The sequence below is a fragment of the Aegilops tauschii genome, chromosome 5 (genome assembly GCF_002575655.3).
Source record: "Aegilops tauschii subsp. strangulata cultivar AL8/78 chromosome 5, Aet v6.0, whole genome shotgun sequence".
In the NCBI taxonomy this organism is placed as follows: Eukaryota; Viridiplantae; Streptophyta; class Magnoliopsida; order Poales; family Poaceae; genus Aegilops; species Aegilops tauschii.
The window spans coordinates 506,776,616-506,801,972 of record NC_053039.3 but is presented as its reverse complement, the minus strand read 5'-3'; the positions used below and the strand labels follow the sequence as shown (position 1 = coordinate 506,801,972).

Below are 25,357 nucleotides of genomic sequence, written 5' to 3'. Positions count from 1 at the left end.
AGCTCGCGCCGCCCGCAAACATCCTCCGCGTGTGCCCGTGCGGACCGCGGCGTTGCCGGGATGGGGATGCCTGCGGGTCCAGATGTCAGCCGTGCGGCAAGTACACATCCGTGTACTGCAGGGGTTGGCAGTACTCCCAGTGCCACCGCGCCTGGTGGACTGGGATGTACAGCCGCTCTCGCTCTCGTGATGGCTTGCCGTATCTAGCCGGTGGCGATGGAGGAGGGAGCCCGCGGGAAGATCTCGCGTCGGCGCTGAGCCTCCCCTTCCTCCCTCCCTTCCCGCTGAAGATGACAATGGCTTTGCTAGGGTTTCGGGCTGGCTGGCTGGCTAGGATTTTATGGTCGCCGACGATGGAACAAAGGTGGCCAGATGTGGACGAGAAGTGGATGAGGTCGGCCCCGCAGCATGCATCCATTAAAAAGAACGGGCACGCGACCCTTCCACACACTGCCAGGCGGGCCCGAGGTAGGTGGCCGCGTTTAATATGACCACATGTGGTTGTTGGCTGGCTGACTTGTGGGGCCGCGGCGGACACCGAGGGAACACGCGGCGCGTCCACTTCGTGTCCAAGCCGCCGCATTTTAGGACTGAAATGCGTCGATGCGGATACGAAGTGGACGCAATTTGGGTTTGGGTCGGCGCGTTGGACCGGGGTTTTTATCCGCGCCGATCCAAACAGACTTGGACGGGCGAAATGGGTCGCCCGGTTGGAGTTGCTCTTAGTGATCATTATTCTGATCCCTTCAAAGTATTTTTTTTTCCTTTTTATACTCCACCAAAATATAGCTTGGGACTCCAGTCTTATTTGTCTTTGTTAGTTGTTGGTGTGTTTTTGTATGCACGCCTTGATTTTGGCTCTATGGATCCTAATGACTATGCAAAGGTCAAAAATGTGCTCATTGTATTTGAGTCAAGATACGGTAAACAAGAACAAAAGCAAACAAACCTGGGCTGGCAGTGTGCCATCTTCAGATTACCTTTCCCGTCCTTTTGATCTGTCGGTATAGTAGTACTACCGATTGGCCGATGCTCCTGTGACAGCAGAAAAGTCCACGAGAAGCCAGCGTACCGCCTCGGCCAGTTCCGCCGGACGTCTTGTCTGGACCGGAGAGTGCACACGCGCGACGACCGAGCACCAGTCTCGCGCCCCTTGACTAGCGATCGAAATCCCGCTGTACAAAGGGCCTGCGTCCGTCTTCCCTGCGCGCACTTGGTGAGTACTACTAGTGCAGGAGGATAAGGGTGGGCTGTGAGAGCGATGGGGTCGCTGGGGAAGGACGCGGCGGCGGGGGAGCGGGTGGTGCTGGCGGTGAACGGCGCGCGGCACGAGGCGGCCGGCGTCGACCCGTCGACGACGCTGCTGGAGTTCCTCCGCACGCGGACGCCCGTCCGGGGGCCCAAGCTCGGCTGCGGCGAAGGTGAGGGCAGCACCGCTCGATTCATTTCATATCCCCTTGTTTAATTCTTCTTTCGCTCGTTCGAATAAGCGGATCGATCGAGCCCAGATTTCGATCGAACCGGTACCAGTTCTTGTGTGTGAGCAGGGAAGAAGTTTGTGTACACGTTCACGTAGGACATCACGCCACAATCACAATGCACACCGATGGTTAATGTTGCTCGTCTCTTGTTCTTCTAATCTTCTTCTTTTTGCTTAATTAGATTAGCTAGCTAGCGCTATCGTTCATAAATCGTGACGGGCACATATATACATCGCAGCCGTCGGCCTTTTTATTTCCTTGCATTATCGATCCTTCACGGCACATACCGATTCCAGCCTCCATCGCAGTTATTGGATCGATGGTTCGTTCATCAAACGCGGGCCACAAATATAGTTTTACTGTTTGTTTTCTCCTGGGAAAATCAATCCTCCTGCCTGCTCCGGCCTCCGTGTGAGCATGCGGCAGATGCTGCCGCGATCTGATTACAGCGTTTACTTCTTGGATTCTGGTACCGCTTGCTTGATCCCATGCACACTTCACATTGCTAATTTCGTTAAGGGCCTGTTTGGTTCTAAATAAGTCACCAACTTATAAATCAAAAAATAAAAAAAGTGACTTATTTTGCCAAACAGACCTAACTTATAAATCACCCCAATTTATAAGTCATAAATTGCTCCACCTCAACTTAAAACTTATAAGTCACCCTTTTGCGTAGGTCCCACCACCTTTACATAAAAAGACAAGATGAAAAGGTGTGGTTAGGTGACTTATAAGTCAGATGACAACCAAACAGGCGTGACTTATAAGTCATTGGTTTTAAATCACCTGACTTATAAGTCAGGAACCAAACAGGCCCTAAGTCAACTCCACCACGGAATCTAGCTTTTCATTGGATGGACCCTCTGTCTGAAGATCCTAGTCCAGATTTTTCGGAATAGAATAATTGAATGATAAGGTGGTGCACATGGTCAATCTCCATCTTGAAGCCAAGTCTCTTTTGTCTTCTTATATTTTACATGAAGATAAGAAGTAAAGAATAGGATCTCGGCATCGACTTTCCAACCTGCTCTCAACACCCACACGATCACACTGACCGCTGCTCTTTTACTATCAATAATGTGGCAAGACATAATCTGGCCCATCACGCAAGTTCACGCGTATAACTTCATGTAGGAGTATATAATTCAAATTTGCAGTTTAGTGGCAGTATTTTTTTTCCGCTGTAAGTTTACTTTGAATTTCTTTTTTCAAGAATGAATTTTACTTTAACTTTACCTACTATCAAACGACTAGTCAACAACCAATGACTTTGTACAACAGTTAACGGAAATAACATTGCCGAGCACGTTACTGTCACTACACTCGGCCTAGCGATGCGAAAGAGGTATACTAGTATATATTTTCTTGACTTTTATCTAAAAATAGTACTACCTTCGTATCAAAATATAAAATGTTTTTATAGACTAAACTAGTCTACAAAAATGTCTTATTTTGCTACGGAGGGAGTAATAATCTCTGATTTTGGGGCCCCTAAAATTCGATGGCCCTATACAACTGCTCCGGTTGCACATGCCAAGATACGGGCCTGATCGCAGCTGTCGGCCTCTTGCATTATCGGGAGGAATCGATCCCTGCACGTCTAAGTCAAGAGCATAGAGCCAACACCACTACACAAGGCTCAGTTCGTTCCAAATAAGAAAGAAAATAATACTGTTTGAACCCTCTTTTAGTACAACTTTGTTTACGTTGACTAATATAGAAAAGGAAAAATTCACAAAAATATACGAATTAAAAAATGTTCACGAAATTTTAAAAAAAGTTCACCAAAGTTGATTTTTTTCATCGAATTTGAAAAAAGGTCATCGCATTTGAAAAAGAGTTCATCGTTTTTTGAAAAAATTTAATCAAATTAAAAAATTCATCGATTTTGAAAAGAGTTCATCAGATTTGAAAAAAGATCATCGATTTATAGAAAGTTCATCGATTTTGAAAATAGTTCATCATATTTTAAAAAGAGTTCATTGATTTTTGAAAAAAAATCATCGAATTTATAAAAAGTTCATCGATTTTGAAAACACTTCATCATATTTGAAAAGAGTTCATGGATTTTTGTAAATAGTTCATCGAATTTTTAAAATAGTTCACAAATCTGAAAAAGTTCATCGATTTGAAAAAAAGTTCATGGAATTTTAGAAAAGGTTCATCGATTTAAAGAAAAGTTCATGTATTTTCAAACAATTCATCGAACTAGGAAGAAGGAAAAAGTAAAAACAAAAAACAAAATATTAAAAAGGGAAAACAAAAAAGGTAAAAGGAAAGAGTGAAAAGAAAGAAAAAGTTCAATCATAGCAGATGCCGCGAGTTGGCGTGGTGGTTACACAGGCTGTAATCGGTAGGGAGGACCCTCGTTCGAATCACGATTAACGCGTGTATTTTCTCTGATTAAAACATAGAAGAAAGGAAACGCTAATGGGCCGGCCCAGTGCGGGAGCGCTTCAGGCGCCCGTTTGCGAACGGGCGCATATGCGCCAAATAGGATCCGCCGCCGATTCCAGCCTCCGTCGCAATTGATGGATCGATGGCTCTATATATCGTTCATTCATCAAAAGCGGGCAATCTTTAGCTGACGATCTTTACGAGAACCGGATTCATATTGCTTCAGATAGCAAGATGGTGGTGAATGACATCAAGGTGAACTCGGCAGCAGGGTATGGAGCCATTCTGCATGAAATAAAAGACCGATCTAGGAATTTCTTTTGTTGTAATATAGTTCATGAGTTTAGGAGCTCGAATTTCGAGGCTCACACTCTCGCTAGGCATGCTTTAGGACTCGGTTTTGGTCGCCATGTTTGGTTAAGCCGACCGGGGGAGCTTCCCTTTCCTGTAAACATTTTGGAGATGGAATAAAGCTAAGCGAGATTGTCTAAAAAAATCAAAAGCGGGCCACAAATATAGTTTTACTGTTTGTTTTCTCCTGGGGAAATCAATCCTCCTGCCTGCTCCGGCCTCCGTGTGAGCATGCCATCTGATTACAGCGTTTGATTCTTGGATTCGGGTACTGCTTGCTTGATCCCATGCACACGCTACATTGCTGATTTAGTAAGTTAACTCCATCACGGAATCTAGCTTCCGTAAGAGGGTATTTCCAATGAGGCAAGTAGTTTATCGAAGGGACCCTTTATCTGAAGATCGTAGTCCGGATTTGTCGGAATAGAATAATTGAATGATCGGGGGCGCACATGGTCCATCTCCCACCTTGAAGCCGAGTCTCTTTTGTCTTCTTATATTTTACATAAAGATAATAGAGAATAGGATCTCGGTATCGACTTTTCAACCTGCTCTCAACACCCAGACAGCACAGACGATCACACTGACCGCTGCTCGATCTTTTACTTTCAATAATAAGGTGGCAAGACATAATCTGGCCCATCAGGCCAGTTCACGCGTATAACTTCATGTAGAAGTATATAATTCAACTTTGTAGTTTAGTGATTCTCGAGAAAATAAAAAAGTAGTTTAGTGGTAGTATTTTTTTTGCTTGAAGTTTAATTTGAATATCTTTTTTTTAATGAATTTTACTTTAACTTTACCTACTATCAAACGACTAGTCGACAACCGACGACTTTGTACAACAGTTAGCGGAAATAGCCTTGCCCGGCACGCCATTGTCACTACACTCGGCCTAGCGATGCGACCGAGATATACCGCACCCGCAAAAAAAAAGATTGAGATATACTAGTATATATTTTCTTGACTTTTATCTAAAAATAGTACTACCTTCGTATCAAAATATAAAACGTTTTTATAGACTAAACTAGTCTACAAAAATATCTTAGTATTTTGCTACGGAGGAGTAATAGTAGCTAAGAAAACAATAAACTAGAGGATTACTAGTTCTTTACGGTCACTCAGCTCAGGCATGATGGTGACAAAAGGATGCCTTGCCGTTGTACTTTTCTCATAGTGGAGCAATCATACACCCATCCAAAACAATTGGACCATGACTCTGCTTTTTCCTGTTTCGTGGCCAGGCCCGGTCCATGTTCAGTTCAACTGCCGATATTAGAAACTTTGGCGCGTGTTCCAGTTTGCCACGTTCAGTAGCGAAATTCTGTAATCAGTACCACCAGATTTTTGCCCGTGTCAACTTGGCAGATTTACAGTGTTTCCTCATGCGTGGGACATCCATCGCTCACCCACTGCTAGCCAATGACATGTGGGTCAACGCCAAGCTAGCATGCCACACATGCGGAACATACACTCGGATACCTACACGAGGCACAATGCACTGTATTTGCATCATAGGACAAGTTATTGCACCAGTTGTGTGTATTTTGCAACTTTAGGCATCAGAGCATGGTTAATAATATAGCCAGCTGCTGGCTATAAGCCAGTGCCATGTCATCTACAGCCCATTTTATAGCCAACATGTACAATAATAGATCAAAAGAGTGTACTACTTTTTTATTATCTGGCCCACCCTTCATTCTCACAAGGTGCCTAGGAGCACGTGTTAGAGTTGGCTCTTCACGAAGAGCCCGCTTACCTTCTCTCTCCTCTTCTCTTTCCTCCAACTAAGCAGAAATATACTAGTTTAATCCTTATAGCCCGCTTACTCAGCTCTATTGTACTTGCTCTCAAAAAACCGCGCTAGACCATGTATTTAAGGCATCCGCAGTGTATTTAACTCTTGATATTTTATACAGATTCGCATGACTTTACACTTTACAGAATTAGTGGGACCATATACTCGCAATAGCCGTTGCCTTTTAGCGTGAATTACGTGAGATTTTTTATCTTCGGTTTTGGCCGATTCTAGCTGAAATTAACATATCCCCGCAAAAAAAAAGTGAAATTAACCAACAGCAAAAAAAATCTAACGTGTGTTAACGTTGCTGCGTGCATGCAGGTGGATGCGGCGCATGCGTGGTGCTCATCTCCAAGTACGACCCGGCCACCGACGAGGTGACCGAGTTCTCGGCGAGCTCCTGCCTGACGCTCGTCGGCAGCCTCAACCACTGCTCGGTCACCACCAGCGAGGGCATCGGCAACACCCGCGATGGCTACCACCCCGTCCAGCAGCGCCTCGCCGGCTTCCACGCCTCCCAGTGCGGCTTCTGCACCCCCGGCATGTGCATGTCCATCTTCTCCTCGCTCGTCAAAGCCGACAAGCCCGGCACCACCACCGCCGGTGATCACGCCCCGCCTCCGGGGTTCTCCAAGCTTACCTGCGCTGAGGCCGAGCACGCCGTTTCCGGCAATCTGTGCCGCTGCACCGGCTACCGGCCTATCCTCGACGCCTGCAAGAGCTTCGCCGCCGACGTCGACCTGGAGGACCTCGGCCTCAACTCGTTCTGGAAGAAAGGCACCGACCGCGCCGACGTCGGCAAGCTGCCGGAATACTCCAGCGGCTCTGTCTGCACCTTCCCTGAGTTCCTCAAGTCCGAGATCAAGGGTCAAATGAACGATGTTCCAGCGGCGATCGCCGGCGAAGACGGCTGGTACCATCCCAGGAGCATCCAGGAGCTCCATAGCCTCTTCGATTCCAACTGGTTCGACGAAAATTCAGTCAAGATCGTGGCGTCAAACACCGGCGCTGGCGTGTACAAGGATCAAGACCTGTACGATAAGTATATCGACATCAAAGGGATCGCAGAGCTTTCTGTCATCGACAGGAACAGCAAGGGGTTGGAGATCGGGGCAGCCGTGTCCATCTCCAAAGCCATCGAGGTCTTCTCCGATGGCACTCCGGTATTCAGAAAGATCGCCAGTCACCTGAGCAAGGTGGCCTCGCCGTTCGTCCGAAACACGGCGACCGTCGGCGGGAACGTGATCATGGCACAACGACTGCAGTTCCCGTCGGACATAGCCACCGTTCTTCTTGCCGCCGGCTCCACCGTCACCATCCAGACGGCTTCCAAGATGTTGTGCCTGACGCTCGATGAGTTCTTGGAGCAGCCTCCCTGTGATGCCAAGACCATACTGCTCAGCATATTTGTCCCGGATTGGGGTTCAGACAATGTCATCTTCGAGACCTCTCGTGTAGCTCCCAGACCATTTGGCAATGCCGTCTCCTATGTCAATTCTGCATTCCTGGCAAGGACTTCAGGCGATGGAGCATCAGGGGAGCTCATAATTGAGGATATCTGCCTTGCATTCGGCGCATACGGTGTCGATCATACCACCCGGGCTCGGAAGGTTGAAGAGTTCTTGAAGGGGCAATCAGTGAGTGCGCCTGTGATACTTGAAGCTGTTCGATTGCTGAAGGATACTATCATGCCGTCAGAAGGCACCACACACCCTGAATACAGAGTCAGCTTGGCTGTCAGTTTCTTGTTCAGTTTCCTTTCTTCACTTGGAAACAACCAGATTGAACCAGCAAAGGCAATTGCTCCCAATGGGTCATGTGCAAATGGAAGCATGAATGGTCAGGTTGCGAGCGAAGACTTGCAGATTCGCTCAAGACAAGAACTGGTTTTCAATGACGAATACAAACCTGTCGGCAAGCCGATCACGAAATCCGGGGCCGAGCTGCAAGCTTCTGGTATACTCCTACACTCTTATTCCAATGTTTTATTTAGCTTATAAGTGTTTACTTCAATTAGTTTGTACTCTTCAATTACAAGTGATAGTACTACTCGACAATGCTAGTCTACCTTATAACTTACGCACTTCTTAGATTTCTGTAGCTTGAACTTCTCAGCATTGTTTATAGTAAAGTTGTACTAAAGCTGCGTCAATTAATATGGATCGGAGGGAGTAATATTTTCTTCTACATACTTCAAGATTATTTGGGAGTTTTCTTTATTCATCTTTAGCACAATGGTTCTATCAGTGCTGAACCATCTGACATGCTGCATCCCTGAATATATTTCTTCAAAAATTAAAAAAGTTTGGCACATCTAACATGGGCTTGACAATATTCTTGCTTGTTTTCCAGGGGAGGCTGTGTATGTTGATGACATCCCTGCTCCCAAGGATTGCATCTATGGAGCATTTATCTACAGCACACACCCTCATGCCCATATCAAAGGTGTCAACTTCAGGCCATCTTTGGCTTCAGAAAAGGTCATCGGGGTTATCACCGCAAAGGATATTCCAGCCGGTGGCAAAAATGTTGGAGCTGGCATCAATATGCTAGGAACCGAAGCTCTTTTCGGCGATCCGGTTTCTGAATTTGCTGGTCAAAATATTGGCATTGTGGTACCTACTTCTGGCCACCTGAACTCAATTTCAGGACATAAACCAGTACTAGTTTATTTTTACACTGAATTTTAAGAGACCATTGGACTTACCCTATCCTTTGCCATCACTCAGATCGCTGAAACACAGAAGTACGCCTGTATGGCGGCGAAGCAAGCGGTCATTGAGTATAGCACCGAGAATCTTCAGCCGCCGATTCTGACAATAGAAGATGCCATCCGGCATAACAGCTACTTCCAAATCCCCCCATATTTTGCTCCTCGGCCAGTTGGGGACTTCGAACAAGGGATGTCTCAAGCTGATCACAAGATTCTATCAGGAGAGGTACACATTTGGTATTTAGGGTGCTGCATTGTTAGTTTCAGATGACGAAGATAACTGAATAGTGTCTTTTGTTAATTTCCGACAGGTGAAACTTGAATCACAGTACTACTTCTACATGGAGACTCAGACCGCATTGGCCATCCCCGACGAAGATAACTGCATCACCGTCTACTCCTCTACGCAGCTACCCGAGATCATTCAGAATGTCGTTGCGGACTGCCTCGGCATTCCCTACCACAATGTTCGCGTCATCACAAGGAGAGTTGGAGGCGGCTTCGGTGGAAAGGGAATGAAATCAACCCATGTAAGTTCATTTAGACACACACCAACAATAAGTTCTGCAGCATTCATTCAGACTACACACCAACAATAAGTTCTGCTTTTCAGTTGGTACAACCTTCTGATCATGTTGCAATTGTTTGGGTTTTCAGATAGCATGTGCGTGTGCAGTTGCAGCGTTCAAGCTGCGGCGCCCTGTTCGGATGTACCTCGACCGGAAGACGGACATGATCATGGCCGGAGGGCGGCACCCCATGAAGGCGAAGTACTCCGTCGGGTTCAAGTCGGATGGCACACTCACGGCTCTGCACGTCGATCTTGGGATCAACGCCGGGATATCGCCGGACTTGAGCCCGTTCATCCCGGCTGCCACCATCGCTTGTCTGAACAAGTACAACTGGGGCGCCCTCGCCTTCGACATCAAGTTGTGCAAGACGAACGTATCGTCCAAGTCGGCCGTGCGTGCGCCCGGCGACGTGCAGGGCTCCTTCATCGCCGAGGCCATCATCGAGCACGTAGCGTCCGCGCTCGGGGCCGACACCAACGCCGTCCGGAGAAAGAACCTCCACAGCGTCGAGAGCCTCACGAAGTTCTACGGCGACGCCGCGGGGGACGCCCCGACGTACAGCCTCATCGACATCTTCGACAAGCTGGCCTCGTCACCGGAGTACCGGAGCAGGGCGGAGGCAGTTGAGCGGTTCAACGGCGGGAGCAGGTGGAAGAAGCGCGGCATTTCGTGCGTGCCGATCACCTACGAGGTGGCCCTCCGGCCGACGCCTGGGAAGGTGTCCATCCTGAACGACGGCTCCATCGCTGTGGAGGTCGGCGGCGTGGAGCTCGGGCAAGGGCTGTATACCAAGGTGAAGCAGATGACGGCGTTCGGGCTGCGGGAGCTCTGTCCCGACGCCGACGGGCTGCTCGACAAGGTGCGCGTCATTCAGGCCGACACGCTGAGCTTGATCCAGGGCAGCTTCACCGGTGGGAGCACCACCTCCGAGAGCAGCTGCGAGGCGGTCCGTCAGTCGTGCACCGTGCTCTTCGAGCGCCTCAAGCCCATCAAAGATAGTCTCGAGGCCAAGTCCGGCGCGGCGGCGCCATGGAGCGCCTTGATCGCCCAGGCTAAGATGGCGAGCGTGAACCTGTCGGCGCACGCCTACTGGAAGCCCGACCCAGCCTTCGTAAAATACATCAACTATGGGGCCGCCGTCAGCGAGGTGGAAATCGACGTGCTGACCGGAGCGACGACGATCATGAGGAGCGACCTGGTCTACGACTGCGGGCAGAGCCTGAACCCGGCGGTGGACCTCGGCCAGGTAAGCTCGCCGCCGACCGGCACAGCCCTGCTTCTGCTGATCGTTGTAATATGACTCCATTTTTGGTTGATGGATCAGGTGGAGGGCGCATTCGTGCAAGGGGTGGGGTTCTTCACGAACGAGGACTACGCGACGAACGCCGATGGGCTGGTGGTGAACGACGGCACATGGACGTACAAGATCCCCACGGTGGACACCATCCCCAAGCAGTTCAACGTGGAGCTCATCAGCAGCGCGCGCGACAAGAAGCGGGTGCTCTCCTCCAAGGCGTCCGGCGAGCCGCCGCTGCTCCTGGCAGCGTCGGTGCACTGTGCCATGCGGGAGGCCATCAGGGCGGCCAGAACGGACTTCTCGGTCAACTCACCGCTGACGTTCCAGATGGACGTGCCGGCGACCATGGCCGACGTCAAGGAGCTCTGCGGCCTCGACGTCGTGGAAAGGCACCTCCAGAGCCTCTCCTCCGCCGCCGAGGTCCCGACTCCCGTGGCATGACGCTGAGTGCGTTGTGTGTAAAAGGTGGGCATGTAATTTGGCTCGTGTGTTATGCAAAACAGTTTTGCTAAGTCTTAATCGACTCTATGTTGTATTTCTTTGATCTTGCATGAAGATTCAGACAAATTCTTTCTTTTCATTGTCTTTTTTCTTATTTGACTGAGAAGTCTCGGTCGACTGAGATCTAAGCACACCCTATGGAAAAATGTTACACCTACAGACCCAACCTACGGACGTACATCTCCGGCTGTGCTACGGTGCTAATCTTCCCCTCCCTCCTGGTTCAAATTTGAACAATAATGGCTCGGGCATCTCCAACATGGACTCCTAAAACGAACACTGTATCCATCCACGAAAAGTGATACGAGAGTCGCCATTCAACCGTGTACCTCAAACGTCCGCATACGTTGCAGATCAAATTTGAACAAACCGGATGATTTTCAGGTAAAACGGATGATTTTCATTTAAATTTAGGGCCAATTCCATTTTTCCCCGTAACTTTGTCCCGACCTCATCTTTACCCCTAAATAAAAACAGTGCTCAACTTTGCCCCTCTTCCGTTAGGTGCGCTTATAGGAATGCCCTTCCGTACATTTTCCGTCCAGTCAAAGGCCTTTAACCGTTAGATTTTTCCTTTGACTGGACGGAAAATGTACGGAAGGGTATTTCTATAAGCGCACTTAACGGAAGAGGGGTAAAGTTGAGCACTGTTTTTATTTAGGGGTAAAGATGAGGTCGGTACAAATTTAGGGGGAAAATGTAAATCTCCCTTAAATTTAACCAAATTCATTACATTTTTGGCATATATCTTTCAACTAAACAAAAACGAACGACGCTGTTTTAACCTGGTCTAAATCTTCATCAACCGTGGAGGTGTGTGTGTTTCACGTCATGTATTCCCCGTGTCCAACAAGCTCAACAGATGCGAGCCCCAGGAAGTGCAGCGGTGGGAGGGGAAGAATAGAACGTGGAACACGACCCACATGCGACATCAGACTTGGTCGCATTTCTGTTCTACCTTCTACTCTTCGTCACCGGAGTCTGTCGCATGGACTCCGTTGGAAGGGTCCCACGTTTGCATTCGGATGCTCTTCCGCCATGACGACGTTGAAGTGCGCCTGCGTGGGCAGGGACGTCGGCTCGTCATCGGATGCCTCCTCCATATCTCGGCTGCTCTTCTTTAAGAGGAAGTGGTACTCATAGGCCCGGAGACCATTATAGAGGCGATCGGATACACTTTGGCTCATCTGGAATCGACGGCGGAAAAATGACTCAAATAGCACATCAGGGACAAAGTAGTCGTCCATCCACATCATATGCCCCATGCCCTTTGTCGATTCATCACTCGATGCCCCTTGATTGATCCTATGCATGTTGGGCATCTCCAATAACCGCATGCATCGTCACCATTTCATCCTCATCTGAGGAGGCTGAATCCATGAACGCGACATAGAAGTACTCCACAACCAAATTCATTGTGTTCACTTTAAAGTAAACAACAATAAAATCAATAAATTTGGCTATGACATTTGATTGAACACTTGCCAGACGTGGTGTCTGTCATGGACCACAATGTGCAGGGGCGGAGGGTACCTGTGTTACGGCAAGACCAGGGTTGCAAGTAAGGCCGCAAGTCGGAGCTTGTCGCCCTTTCGCAGGGGATTCTAACCTTGTGTCAGACCCATGGGTAGCGACAGAGGTCCGGCAAGGCCTGTGCAGCAAAGTGGGTGGTATAGCGTCGGAGTGGGTGGTACGACAACGGTGTCGGTCTCAGACTATGCAGATGCAGCGAGGGTGGAGGGACAAAAGTAGGGCTTTGTGGTGTTTCTGGTTGGGCCCAGGGTGTCCCTACGCGGCGGAGGTCCGAACACACACAAACCTCTCCAAGTTTGCTTGCGGTTTGCAGGAATACGGTTTGCAGGAAGTTTAGCGGCGTTTTGATGGACCGCGTTGGAATGCCTGACTGCCGGATGGCTCATGTGAATCATGGCAGGGGGAAACTGCGCTGATATGCTCTCATTTCTACGAGAAACAGAACGATTTTATTTATTTATACTCTGATTTCACGGAGCCATGGAGACACTGAAATTTATAGGTTTGTTGTGTGCGCCAAATTCACCTCTGAGCACATTTGCGGCCCTCTGGATCGCCATGGCGACCCTCCACAGCTCCTGCCGCACCGCCGCCTGCCGTTGTCTCGTGCTCTGGTTCCCTCGCCGAGAGATGGCGTCCGCGATCCCCGGGAAGAACGAGAGCTCGCTCTCGTAGTCCTCCGGTGGCGAGTACATCTACGAATAAACAAATAAACTGTTGTTGGAAAGGCGTGCTCATAGTCGCTAGAAATATGATCAAGTTATTCTTGGCGCCATTGTTGCGTCACTTGGCGCAGGGTTTGCTCACCAGATGCTTGTACCATGTTCTTCCTTGGAGTCCTTCCGCGTGCAGGAAGCTTCTTTCGGCTAGCAGAAGGCGGTCGTTCAACAGCCGCCTCCTTATAAGACCGCGTCCATCGTGTATATCCAGCAGCTTTAGTTCCTGGATTTGATACCAAAAATCAACAGCGTAAACCACTAAATTTCACACCCAAACCATTTCATTAACCGTGGCCTGATAGTGTTAAAAAAAAATATTGTGCTGGACTACTCTGGCAAAGCTTCAACGGTAACTCAGTGGTCATTGACCATAACTGAGGCAAACATGCGAATCTGCTTAAGCATTTGACAACAGAAGTGCATATTCTTGGAGCCCGACAATGTCCAAACGAAAATAAGAAACACAAGTACACGAACAAAAAATTACAATGGCGCAATACAAAGGAAAAATACAATAAAGTGTGTATAGCCTCAACATACCTTTGCCTCCTTCTGAACTTCTGTAGCTGCACTGGAAAGATCATTGATGAATCCATTTATGACACTGACTGATTGACTATTGTTCATCCTGTCAGCAAGTACATTTGTATGCTCCTGTAATGTTACGAATTCCAAGTGTACATTAAAACAAACACGCTACATCGGGACACTGTTGCCATAGTAATACACGCATGGCTTATTATGTGTTTGACAGACCAGATTTGCCAAATTGGGCATAGACCTATTTATAATTTGTAGATATGATGTGTTAAATGAGAGTTAATCCCTGATCTGGAGGTCAATCCTCTCAAGGAAGAAGCACTAATGTGTGTAGCATCTTATGAAGACAGAGAAAGAAATGCCCAACAATAATGAATATGCTTATCATAATTCTGAAAAATAATTACTGTACCTGCAACTGTGAGGCATATGTGTGGTAATCAAAAGGCAACACAAGATCATTTGCCAAGCGAAGCGCTAGTAGTCCCCAAATTTCGGTAACTGATGAAGTGGAAAAGTCAAATAAGTGGGTCTGATGACTACTATTATACATGCTTGCGGAAATCATTTTTCAAGCACCAGTCAAAATCTACCACAACCATATGTGCAGTTCTGTAGGCCACAGTCCATGTGCATTCTTACTCTTGACCAACAAAATTGTAATTGTAAGGCACTCATATCATTTTGATAGATCGTGCTGCTACTTACTAGCCAAATGACGAAGAAACAATGGATCACCATGCTTTTCCATCCAGATATAAGAGTCAAGTGCAGTATGATATCCAGGAAATTCTGTATCAGTAGTACTCTGGTTAGTGATGATGATTAACAGAATCAATAGGACACGTGGTATGAAAAGATAGAGCGAGGAAGTAAATTCCATCTGCCTATTAAGGCTGACCAGGAAAAATATGGAAACAAAAGAAATTATCCGCATACATAACTTTAAAAAATTGGATTTTATAACCCAAACAAAATACATAAAAAATTGATATGCAGTAACTATACTAAAATTGGCATTTATTCGAAAGGAATCCATATTGGGCTATCTGAAACTCAAAATTATACAAGATCTGACTTCTGAAAGAGATGAAAATATGGTAGTTTCTATTTGGAAAAAGGACAGTTTTTTCCCCTCAAACTACATATATGCTGAAGTGTAAGAGTAAGACAGCGGAGATCACAAGGTATGATTTCGTATCAAATATCAACAAGAATCTTGGAGCAACCATTGAATTAAATGTACTCAAATACCTTTTCCATAGTACAAGTCCACACAAGGAATTCCAGCATGATGGAGAAATGGGGCGAAATCAGAATCAGTTCTGGCAAGTCTCTCTATCTGCATATTGAGATCATCTTCAGAAATAAATCCAAACACCTAGAATACAAGCAAGGTACTAACTGCAATCATCTCAATACAATTATTCTGTGTGGGTATTGTCCGTGATTACATTAGCAAAGAGGCGCTCTCGAGGCAAAATGAGGAGGAAACCTTTCTGAATTACGCGAGCATGATCGGTAAGACCAAAGTGGTTTATTAATTGATCATATGTACCACACTCAACGGAGATTAGACCAGTTTCAAAAGATAAATCTGCCAAAATTCCAACTAGCAGCCATTTGTTCATATCTAAACCTGGTTTCTGCGTACTAATTGCAAATACTTAGAGGCTAATCTTGGCTCCAAGCTATAGACCATGTAGTAAACTGCTGTGAAGATAATCTGTGGATTTCAAACTATGAATGTACTATTTTCTTGGTTTGATCTTTGAATTGCTACCGTGTTTCAGTTAAACAATATATTAGATAACTATATTGTGTTTTTTTATACCACCTATTTTAGTAAAGATCGGAGTATTGCTCGGATTAGAAATACACATCATTTAAAACGGGAAGTGGCTGCATTTGCGTTCCTTTGGTCTGGCTGTCATCGTGACTGCTGATTTGAATAAAAAGTTGACCTCGACAATGTAGATTGTAGTAGCCAAATTTAGGGAGAGGCGTGTGTTCGCCCACTATGATCTATAAAGACCTCATACGCATTTGGGACAACTGCTCCCAATGGCAGCACACTATGTCTGTCCCCTTACTAGCATCATAATGCACGATAGTCAACGAGATCAGTAAGAAAATTATGAGACCACAAATGAGACGTGATGTCAACATGGTCACAGTTAACTTGCATGCAGAGGACAAACCGTGACCTCTATGTGGCGCTGTTGTGAAACTCTCATTTGCCTTTTAACCATTTTAGAGCAACTAGAGACAAGAGACAACATCGAATTGTAGTCCAACCACAATACTATGTGCAGGGGGGAAATTAAACAATCATAATTCTTACATTGATGCCGCCATTCATTGTACTCCATGTATCATGAACTGTCTTTCCTTCAACATCTGGATCCTTTACCTGGAAATAACAGGTTTGAAATAGAATAAATCTCATCTACTCATTCCAATTCTTTCATACCACGGTGACGCTGATGTCGTAATGATATTTCCTACATAACGATGGTTAAGCTAACTAGTTTCAACCATATGCGGGAAACATGCAGGTACTAACAAAGGTTTTATAACAGAACCATGTGTAAGAAATTGCTACTGTTAGCTAAAAGTGAACTTGAGCCAGAGAAGAATGCAAGAGTAAAATAATTTCTTTTTACCTGTCTTGTAACATCGATCAAGAGCTTATCCAACTGGGGAGTAGAACCAGCGAAAAGCCCCATGCCTTGCACAGCACAGTCAACATTCAAGTAAGCTACAGCTTTGGATTGAAGATCTCCAAGGTTCTCTTCGACCCATTCAGTTGACCCGATCTGGAAAAAAGAACCTTCAAAATATAGAAAAAGCAAGTGTAGCAAAAAGTAAATGAGTCTTGGGAGTTGTAATAAATTAACAAAGTAAATCAAGTAAAAGAATCTTTTACTCAGAATTTTGAGCAGCCTAAAACTAGATAGCACATAACAACTTCATGTGGTCATGATTTTGCTATCAATAAAATCAAGAAAATGATTTGCAAATGATCCAATATCAGAAATCCATAAAACTTAACATCTGCCTTGTTCTTTTTTTTCTCTAACCAACATCTGCCTTGTTCTGATCTTTTGAATTGTGAGTATTGCAAATCATGCCACTACCAACAGCCACATAATCAGACCATTATTTTGCAAAAAAAACACTTGCTGATTATGTAGGTAAAAAATTAGTCAACCTCAACTGCTTGCCACCTTATTCTGATATTTTGAATTGTACCTACCACAAACATGCCACTATTGACCGCCACATGATTACATGATTATTCTTGCAACATAGACACACATATATTGACATTTAAGGTCGATGCAGCTTCACATTTGTGACAGCCAGTTTACCACCTTATGAATTTTGCTACAAATGACCAGCATGCCTTAACTCTAAAGTGCACGTACAGTTTCAAATTTAGTGAGGGCCGGGGGGAGGGGGGCACATGTCCCCACACTACTATACACATATCCTATGGTTACGTAGATCATGTTTTTCAAACCAAGCATCTTATCATCTTCTGTTGATACAGACTTACCATTCCAAACTCTTCAGCATCCCAGCTACAAAGAATGATAGTCCTCCGTGGTGTCCAACCTGACCGCAGCATTATTCCAAGACGGCGAGCAACATCAAGAAGCGCAGCTGTCCCACTATTAGGATCAACTGCTCCATACGTCCATGCATCTCGGTGGTTCCCAAGGATCACGTAACGATCAGGTTCTTCGCGTCCTTTTATGACAGCAAAAATATCCTTTATCGTAGCCATCTTCCTGTCCTCCTTAAAAACAGAGATGAGAAGACCGTTTTTTCAGAAATTAAAGCCACCATGAGCTTGAATATTGTCGATGAGGTACAAGTAGTATTTGAAAGGAGATGCAACAACACAAAACTCCAAAGAAAATACTTATGAACGTACGGCAATTATATGGCCTTTTGTTTGTCCAGCACTACCTGGCCCACCCAAAAATGACAAAATGGTATACATCATCAACAGAACAAAGTCACCCAAAGGTTGCAAAATTTACAGCACCGAAATGTTCTGTTATTTCATACTCAAATTACTTTGCTATATCGCCAGAAAAATCTCCCTTCACAAATTATAATCCATATTCTGAGAATGCGAAAGGATTAAGGATGTTATGGAACCATGAGAAAGGGAAGCAAAAATTACCACTCTACATATATTAGTGACTTACAAATGGAGGAGAGCAAAGATGCGATAAATGTGGGCAGACAAGGAAGCCATTATCTGCCTTTCATGAATAAAGTGAGGAAGTATATACACAGCAAAAGAAGGAGGCATCCAAGCTCCCTTCACCGTGTATCCGTAACAATAATCTTCAGAAAGCCAACCAACCTGTACTGGCAGCAAAAACTACCTGGGGGCGCACTAAACACCAAACAGAGCCGCTATTTGACAGTCTTTGCTTTACCATGGAAAAAGATCAAAAGATGCAAGGACCGCTGGAACCATATCCCAAATAGTGAGGTCGACAACGACATGAGTCACTGTAATTCCCTGCTTAAATTTGGTAGTAGCAGTAGTACAAATGTACAATACAGATGCAGGCCACAGACCACACACTCTACCAGATTAAGCAAACGTCAACCTCGGTGAGTTCCTAACAAAAATGGGTCAAATTAGCAGCCTATCTATGGAAACCCCAAAATTCAGGTGGTCGGTCGACGGAATTTCCCGTTTTCGCGTCCTTCTTGTCCGCCTCTGTCTGTACATGGCGACAGCAAAATACCAAACCAATGCCTATGTACACCTGAATACCTGGTAGGTGAAGTTGACCAGCGTGGGGCCTGGTCCGACGCCGCCGGCGTGGCCCTCGAGCCCGAGCCCCGCGCGCCACTCCGCCGGCAAGGCCGGCCCGCCCAGGCTCCGCACGATGGCCGAGGCCGTGTCGGCCGACACCGGCATGGACGGGATCGTCGGGAACCGCCGCCGGACCGCCTCGTGGTCGAACCCTAGCCGCTCCGCGCCGTCCGCCGCGGCCCAGCCGGGCGTGAGCGGGTCGCCGGGGCCCCCCAGGAGGACTGTGCCCCTCTCGACGCCGCCGTCCGCGCGGCCGGCGATGAGCACTGCGACGGCGCCCCTCCCCGCGGCGCGCGCCACCACCCCGCCGCGGTACCCGCCCCCGCGGACCGCCACGGCGACGCGGCCGCGGAGGGACACCCCGAGCCGGTCGAGCGCGGCGAGGTCCTCCTCGCGGCCCAGGTTGACGAACACCGCCTCCGCCACGGCCGCACCGGAGGGAGCATACGCGTGGTAGGGCCGCACGACGCGGCGGCCCGGGTCCGCCGGCTCGTCCGTCGACAGGTGCGCCAGGAGGGACCGGTCGGCGGCGAGCAGCGCGAGTGAGGCGTGCGCCCGGTACGAGAGCAGCGGTGCGTACTCGCGGGTCAGCGTCCTTAACCCCGCGGCGCGGAGCCGTGAGAGCACGTGCGCGGCCACGCCCGCCGCCCCGGGCGTGCCCGCGAGGTGCGGCCCCGACGTGAGAGTGAGCAGGTCGGCGGCGATGCTGGCGTTGGCCCCCGGGGAGAGCGAGAGGAAGAGCGCGGCAGGGTCGGTGCCGGATTGGCCGGGGCGGGTCCCCGGCGGGCGGCCGTGGAGCACGAGCAGCGAGACGAGGAGCAGCAGGCCGAAGGGCAGGAGGAGGCGCGCGAGGCGGAGCGGCCGCGGCGAGGAAGACGGCGAGGAGGCGTGCGGCATTTCGCGGCGGCTGAGCCTGAGCGTGTGGGGGCTCGGAACACCAGCGGGCTTCGGGGGCGCGCCCACCACCCGTGCGCGGCTTTTACGGCCATGGAAAGGGGGCCGTTACCAACTTTAGCGCGGCTCGCCATCGCAGTACCCTGTACTCTACTTACTACAGTATACTGGTGGTCCTATACGTAGGAGTACGTTGTGGATGGGAAGATGCATGCTCTCGCCATTGCCGTTTCTTCAGATAAGTAAGAGTACGTGCGTAACGTACGAGTACTAGGCTTTACTACGAGCGGGGGTCCCGGGGAGCTTCCACTCGGAGCGAGTGCCGGCGGCGGGGCCGGCTGCGCTGCGCCGATTGGCCGGCTGGGGCGGTGCGCGGCGCACCTCGGCCCACTAGCGATGTGTGTGGGGGCGCGGGCTGTCGCCCCGCCGCCCGCGAGCGAGCTCCCTTTGCGACGTGCCGACTGCCGAGAGGGAGCGGGGCACGGACAGAGGACAGCGACCGGCGCACCTGTGGGCTGTGGCAGGCAGGTCGGTGCGTTTTGGGCTTTCGGATGCTCTCGGTGCCTGCTCTGTAGACCGATAGGGCATCGCACGTGGAAGAATGGGACGTGCTGGTTGTCGTCTCGCGGCGAACAAAGGTGTGTGTGCGTGCTCGTCGTTTATCCATGGGCATGTGCTTTATGTCACTTTGGATGAGACGACTCTGGCTAGCAGAGGCTGTGAGGTGAATAGTTGTGGTTTACTGCTCGATTCAATCCGCAGTCCGGTGTCCCATGTTGTTCACTCCTCTTATATCTTTCCTTCTCTCTGACACTGATCAACAAATTTTATTCCGGCATCCGTCTACGGGCAGGGATCAGTCCATAAACACGGATACAAAAACCGGCCATCCAACACTATTCTATATATATGCCGGCAATTTCAAATTCAAATAAAGTCCCACCCATAGCGCCCCTGAATCACACCAGCACCGGATAACATAACCGATCATAACCAAAAAGAAACAAGTATGCTTATAGTTTTTGCATGTTTCATCACAAAAAATATCAGTCCGGCAGTCTGTGCAAAAAATTATGCCCTGCCGGACCGGTAATCGGAGCCTCCACGCCGCACCTTCTCGCTTCGCCCTCTCCTCCTCCCATCTCTTTCTCCAAACCCACTTCTAATTTTTTTTTGGTGGTTCTTTTCTTGATCGGTTGGGTCATTGGTTTCTTTCATGATGGCTTGGGCAGTGGTCTTGGCTATGTATGCGTTTTACTTGGTTGCCCATTCAACTTCAATCAACAATGCATGATGGTGAAGTTTTTCTTCTATATTGAATTGCAAATACAGAATAATTAGTTTTGTATATTCAACTTCATATCTAAACCTGGTTTCTGTGTACTAATTGCAAATACTTAGAGGCTAATTTTGGCTCCAAGCTATAGACCATGTAGTAAACTGATGTCGAGATAATCTTTGGATTACAAACTATGAACATACTATTTTCTTGGTTTGATCTTTGAATTGCTACCGTGTTTCAGTTAAACAATATATTTAGATAAATATATGGGAAACGCTAAGACTCCGTCGGTTGATCGCGCAGAGAGTGCCGCCACCAGCGCAGCCATTGGATCGCCCTTAATCCAGGACTACTGACGCATGATTGCACACGTTCGTTATTTCCCTAGCAACCATGTGCCCCTTTATCTTATCTTGCAACAGCAATAGTGTTGGGCCTGGTTACGTCGGGTGGACAGCGATCGACCTTGGGCGGAGTTCAAGCTTGTCCTCCCCAAGGAATCCCTAGCATTAGTCGCAGCGGCTACCAAGGTGACGCTTGGAAATGGGAAGTAAACTCTCTTTTGGGAGGATCGCTGGCTACATGGACTGCGAATTCAGGAGTTTGCCCCTGGAATCTATGAAAGGATCTCAAAACGAGCAAGGAGCACGCGCATAGTACATGAAGCCGTTTCTCTTGGCTCATGGACTCGGGACATCTGCCCCGACATGGCCTATGAGGCTCTGCTGGACTATCTGGAGATTTGGCGGCGACTACAAGGGATCTAGCTCCAGGAGCACGTCCCCGACGCCATTACATGGGCATGGGCAACGAACGGACAATTTCTCGGTACGGTCTGCCTATGCGGCAAGGTTTGTTGGTAAGGAGGTGGCGCCGACGGCGGATTTTTCCTGGCGATCTCGGGCTCCTCTCCGGTGCCGCTTCTTCACCTGGCTAGCTTTGCGAAACAGATGCTGGACTTCAGACAGACTTGCCAGTCGCGGCCTCCCGCATCAGGATGCTTGCCCGTTCTGCGACCAGGAGGACGAAACCATTGATCACATTCTTCTGACATGCGTGTTCGCTAGATCAGTTTGGAGAACTCTGTGCTCGGCCTTGGGGAAGCCGCAGTGGTCCCCAACGGCCCAAGACAACCTAAAGGATTGGTGTGTAGCACGAACGTCGAGTGTCCACAAGCCGAAGGAGATACGGGCGCTCCTCACCCTGGGGCTTTGGGAGTTATGGAAGCACAGGAATGCAATTGTGTTTGATGGCGCCGCTCCATCACTTCAGCAGGTAGTTGGGCGCATCGTCACGGATTCCGGTAAGGCTTGGCAGCAGGCGAGCTTATTGAAGGGCGAAGTGGATAGTATGTTTGATCTCTTCTGGTAGGGTGAGTAGGAAGTGAGTAGTCCCGTTCGCCGCGTTTGTAGGTGGAACGGTGGATTGTACATTACGTGCTGTTGTTACTGTAGCGCTTAAAACTCTGTAACAACAATGGTGGTTCGGGTTCTTACCCCCTCCCTTCTATAAAAGATGATACGCACACTCGTGCGTATTCGAGAAAAAAAAACTTAGACAAGTTTTTGCAACATCATCTCTATTGCAGAAAAATTTCTGCAACAAGATCTCTATTGTAAAAAAAAATTACAAGAAGACCTCTGTTGCAAAAAAATTCCGCAACACAACCTCTGTTGCAAAAAAAATAATCTGCAACATGACATATGTTGCAAATTTTTCCGCAACATGGTCTTTGTTGCGGAGTAGAGGAAGACGTTCAGCACTAGCTTGTGTTAGATCCAACGACTCGCTAGGCGGCGGATCTTTTTCGGCCGACGCGTAGCAGTCCCCTAAATAGATTGTGTTTTGCATCTTGCACTGCATTGCGTTTGCAATTTTGCATACACCTCTCACGGAAGAAACTCCTCACAGCAGTGCCTGTGTGTCTCCATGTAAAGCTACTAGGAGTAGAATTTTCTTTCACATGTTTTAGTAGTAGTAAAACAAAGAGAGATAGTAGTAGAAGTTCGTAACTGAATCGCAAAACCCAGGAGAGAACTGTAAAACCGGACCACGGGTCTAGCCGATCTCCAAATCAAATCATTTGGAGACGGCGGTGGCCCCGCCGTCGTCGCACACAAATCGCTTGACGGCCCGGACCACGCCGCTTCCGGCGTCGCCGTACGGCTCGATGACGAAGAACCCGTGGTCCTGCCCCTCGAACTCCACGAGCTCCAACGGCTTCCCCATCGCCTTCAACCTCGCGACGTAGTCCGCGGTTGGGCCGCGCAGCTGGTCGCGCTCGGCGGCCACCACGAGCATCGGCGGGAGCACGAGGCCGTCCAGCGCCGGGCTCCCGGGCGCGAATGGGTTGGCCAGCGGGTGGTGGCGGTTCCTCGTGGACTCCGGCGGCAGCGCCAGGCGCCACAGCTGGTCGCACGCCGGCGCCCCGCCGAACAGCGGGCAGAGCATCGCGCACCCGGCGACGCGCGCGGGGTCGAGGCTGAGGCTGCCCAGCCCGAGACGGACGGCCATGTGGTGGACGATGTTCCCGCCGGCCGAGTCGCCGCAAACGAACACCCGGCTCAAATCCGCCGACCCCGCGAGCCAGGGGTCGGCGCTCTCGGCCGCCGCCTGCCCGCGCACCCAGGACAGGAAGGTCGCCGCGTCGTCGAGGGCCGCGGGGAGGCGATGCTCCGGGGCGAGGCGGTAGTCCGCGGACAGCACCACGGCCGGGATCTCGCCGGCGAGGCGGAGGCAGCAGGCGTGGAAGTTGGGCATCTCGAAGCTGCCCATGAAGTACCCGCCGCCGTGGAAGTAGGCAAGCACCGGGAGCTTCTCGCCACAGGAGGCCGCCGGTGGCTTGTACACGCGGAGCTTGAGGTTGTGGTCGGCGTCGTACACGACGTCCTTCCACTCGACAACGGGCTGGTCGGGCGGCGGGGACGGGGAAGGGAGCGGGTTGTAGTCCGGGAAACGAATCACCGTGCCGTCGCTGAGGAGCTGGAGGAAAGGGCGCATATCCTCCACGACGTGCGGCGGCGAGGAGGACGCCATGCGGCGATGGGGCTATGAACTTGGCTGAGGCAGTTTACTTTTGACCACTGATGCCACTAGTCCGGTAGGCTAGCCGGCGGCCAGTAGTACTTATAGATATTCTGAAAAGTTAAACTCCATAAACTTTGATCAAGTTTATAAGGAAAATTATTTATATCTACAATACAAATATATACAATATGAAAGTACGTCTTGTGATGTATCCGAGGATATGTATTTGGTATTCTTGATCTATATTTTTTTCCATTTCCATATGAACTTGGTCAGAATCTATAAAGTTTGATTCTCAAAAAATATACGAACTACTTTATGAAACGGAGGGAGTACAACATGAACGATGTGAGCTAGTTTGGGCATTTTTTATCCGAAATTGAGCAAAGATCTCATCTTCAGATAATCAGTGATTGGTTAGGTGTTACTGGTCAGTGATTGTTTCAGTGATTGGCATGTCTAATCGAACGCTAATGACCACATCCGCCATGAGCGCGCGTTCGATGAGGTGGACCACCGGGCGATGGAGCGTGCCAACATGGTGGCGGTCGCCCGGCTCGCCAGCGAGCTTTCAAGCAATTCATCGCCGACGAGAGCAAGGCGAGGACCAACCGCCGGTACTTGGCCGAGGAGGATCACGAGTGTGATGCATTATTCAACCAGCTCGCCAACGACAACTCAAGTGACCCCGTCGATGCGCTGGTGCTCTGGCAGGGGACCCATAAACCTCGCCCCCGACTCAGGATTAGTGCTTGCTTTAGCTTTAGTTTACCTCTATGTAAGAGCTATCTACTTTAATTATGAACTATGATGTTGTGTTCTGAATCATTATGTATGATTATGCACTATGTGGTCACAATTTAATTTCAATTTTGAGTTTTGAATGAGATGTTTGCGCACAAATTGGATTTGAGGAGTTAAATTTCAGGATTCGGTTAGCTTCACACATTTTTATAACTCCTCGTAATTGAGAAGTTAAGATTTAAGAGGAAATTGGAGGAAAATATTTGAGGGTTCGGCTAGTGTTGCCCTCAGAGTCATGGCGCCGAGTTGGAGTGCCACCAAGCTATGGCACTCCTCAAAGTTTAATCCATGTTACTTTTGTCTCTCATATCTGACAAAATCAAACAACTGACATATAAAGAATTATTAAGGATCCCCACTCTTCAAAATTTCTATAAAAAAACTTGGAATCAAAGAGGCACCAGATGAATCAAAAAAACCACAAGTGACGAGGTTACAAGTATGGTTGTGAGAAGCTACGAGGCAAAAACACATAACACGATCGTGTCGCTCTCCGGGGAGGGGCGGCTTGGGCGAAACCTAACGGGCCACCGTCGCCAACCCCCATTCACCCCCTGCTTAATCTTGCCGCCGTTGGGCAAAGCCCATGCGGCAGC

The 25,357-nt window shown here is 48.6% G+C and overlaps 3 protein-coding genes across 3 annotated transcripts; 1 reads left to right on the top strand and 2 right to left on the bottom strand.

Moving 5' to 3' along the window:
* The first annotated feature begins 1,006 nt into the window (after positions 1–1,006).
* LOC109765340 (indole-3-acetaldehyde oxidase) lies at positions 1,007–11,192 on the top strand. Its single transcript, XM_020324134.4, has 7 exons — positions 1,007–1,421; positions 6,352–7,986; positions 8,383–8,645; positions 8,760–8,969; positions 9,055–9,273; positions 9,401–10,561; positions 10,640–11,192. Exons 1-7 carry the CDS (start codon positions 1,262–1,264, stop codon positions 11,051–11,053), a joined length of 4,062 nt encoding a protein of 1,353 aa, XP_020179723.1. The 5' UTR covers positions 1,007–1,261; the 3' UTR covers positions 11,054–11,192.
* A 1,880-nt stretch (positions 11,193–13,072) lies between these two features.
* LOC109765341 (probable glutamate carboxypeptidase PLA3) lies at positions 13,073–19,745 on the bottom strand. Its single transcript, XM_020324135.4, has 10 exons — positions 18,713–19,745; positions 17,468–17,710; positions 16,572–16,724; positions 16,250–16,318; positions 15,160–15,247; positions 14,614–14,697; positions 14,318–14,406; positions 13,906–14,019; positions 13,454–13,588; positions 13,073–13,341 (listed from the first exon to the last, which is right to left on the bottom strand). Exons 1-10 carry the CDS (start codon positions 19,649–19,651, stop codon positions 13,117–13,119), a joined length of 2,139 nt encoding a protein of 712 aa, XP_020179724.1. The 5' UTR covers positions 19,652–19,745; the 3' UTR covers positions 13,073–13,116.
* Positions 19,746–22,768: 3,023 nt separating this feature from the next.
* Positions 22,769–24,263, bottom strand: LOC109765342 (strigolactones hydrolase CXE15-like). Its single transcript, XM_020324137.4, has one exon. The coding sequence runs from the start codon at positions 23,964–23,966 to the stop codon at positions 23,010–23,012; it is 957 nt and encodes a 318-aa protein (XP_020179726.1). The 5' UTR covers positions 23,967–24,263; the 3' UTR covers positions 22,769–23,009.
* Between the last annotated feature and the right edge of the window lie 1,094 nt (positions 24,264–25,357).

Bases quoted from the DNA above. Each gene is read 5' to 3' on its own strand.
- LOC109765340 (XM_020324134.4), top strand. From the start codon at position 1,262: ATGGGGTCGCTGGGGAAGGACGCGGCGGCGGGGGAGCGGGTGGTGCTG. The intron at 8,646-8,759 runs GTACCTACTTCT...GCCATCACTCAG, and splicing joins GTCAAAATATTGGCATTGTG to ATCGCTGAAACACAGAAGTA. The intron at 10,562-10,639 runs GTAAGCTCGCCG...TTGATGGATCAG, and splicing joins CGGCGGTGGACCTCGGCCAG to GTGGAGGGCGCATTCGTGCA.
- LOC109765342 (XM_020324137.4), bottom strand. From the start codon at position 23,966: ATGGCGTCCTCCTCGCCGCCGCACGTCGTGGAGGATATGCGCCCTTTC.
- LOC109765341 (XM_020324135.4), bottom strand. From the start codon at position 19,651: ATGCCGCACGCCTCCTCGCCGTCTTCCTCGCCGCGGCCGCTCCGCCTC. The intron at 14,698-15,159 runs GTATTTGAGTAC...CTACTGATACAG, and splicing joins GGACTTGTACTATGGAAAAG to AATTTCCTGGATATCATACT. The intron at 14,020-14,317 runs GTACAGTAATTA...GTAACATTACAG, and splicing joins CATATGCCTCACAGTTGCAG to GAGCATACAAATGTACTTGC.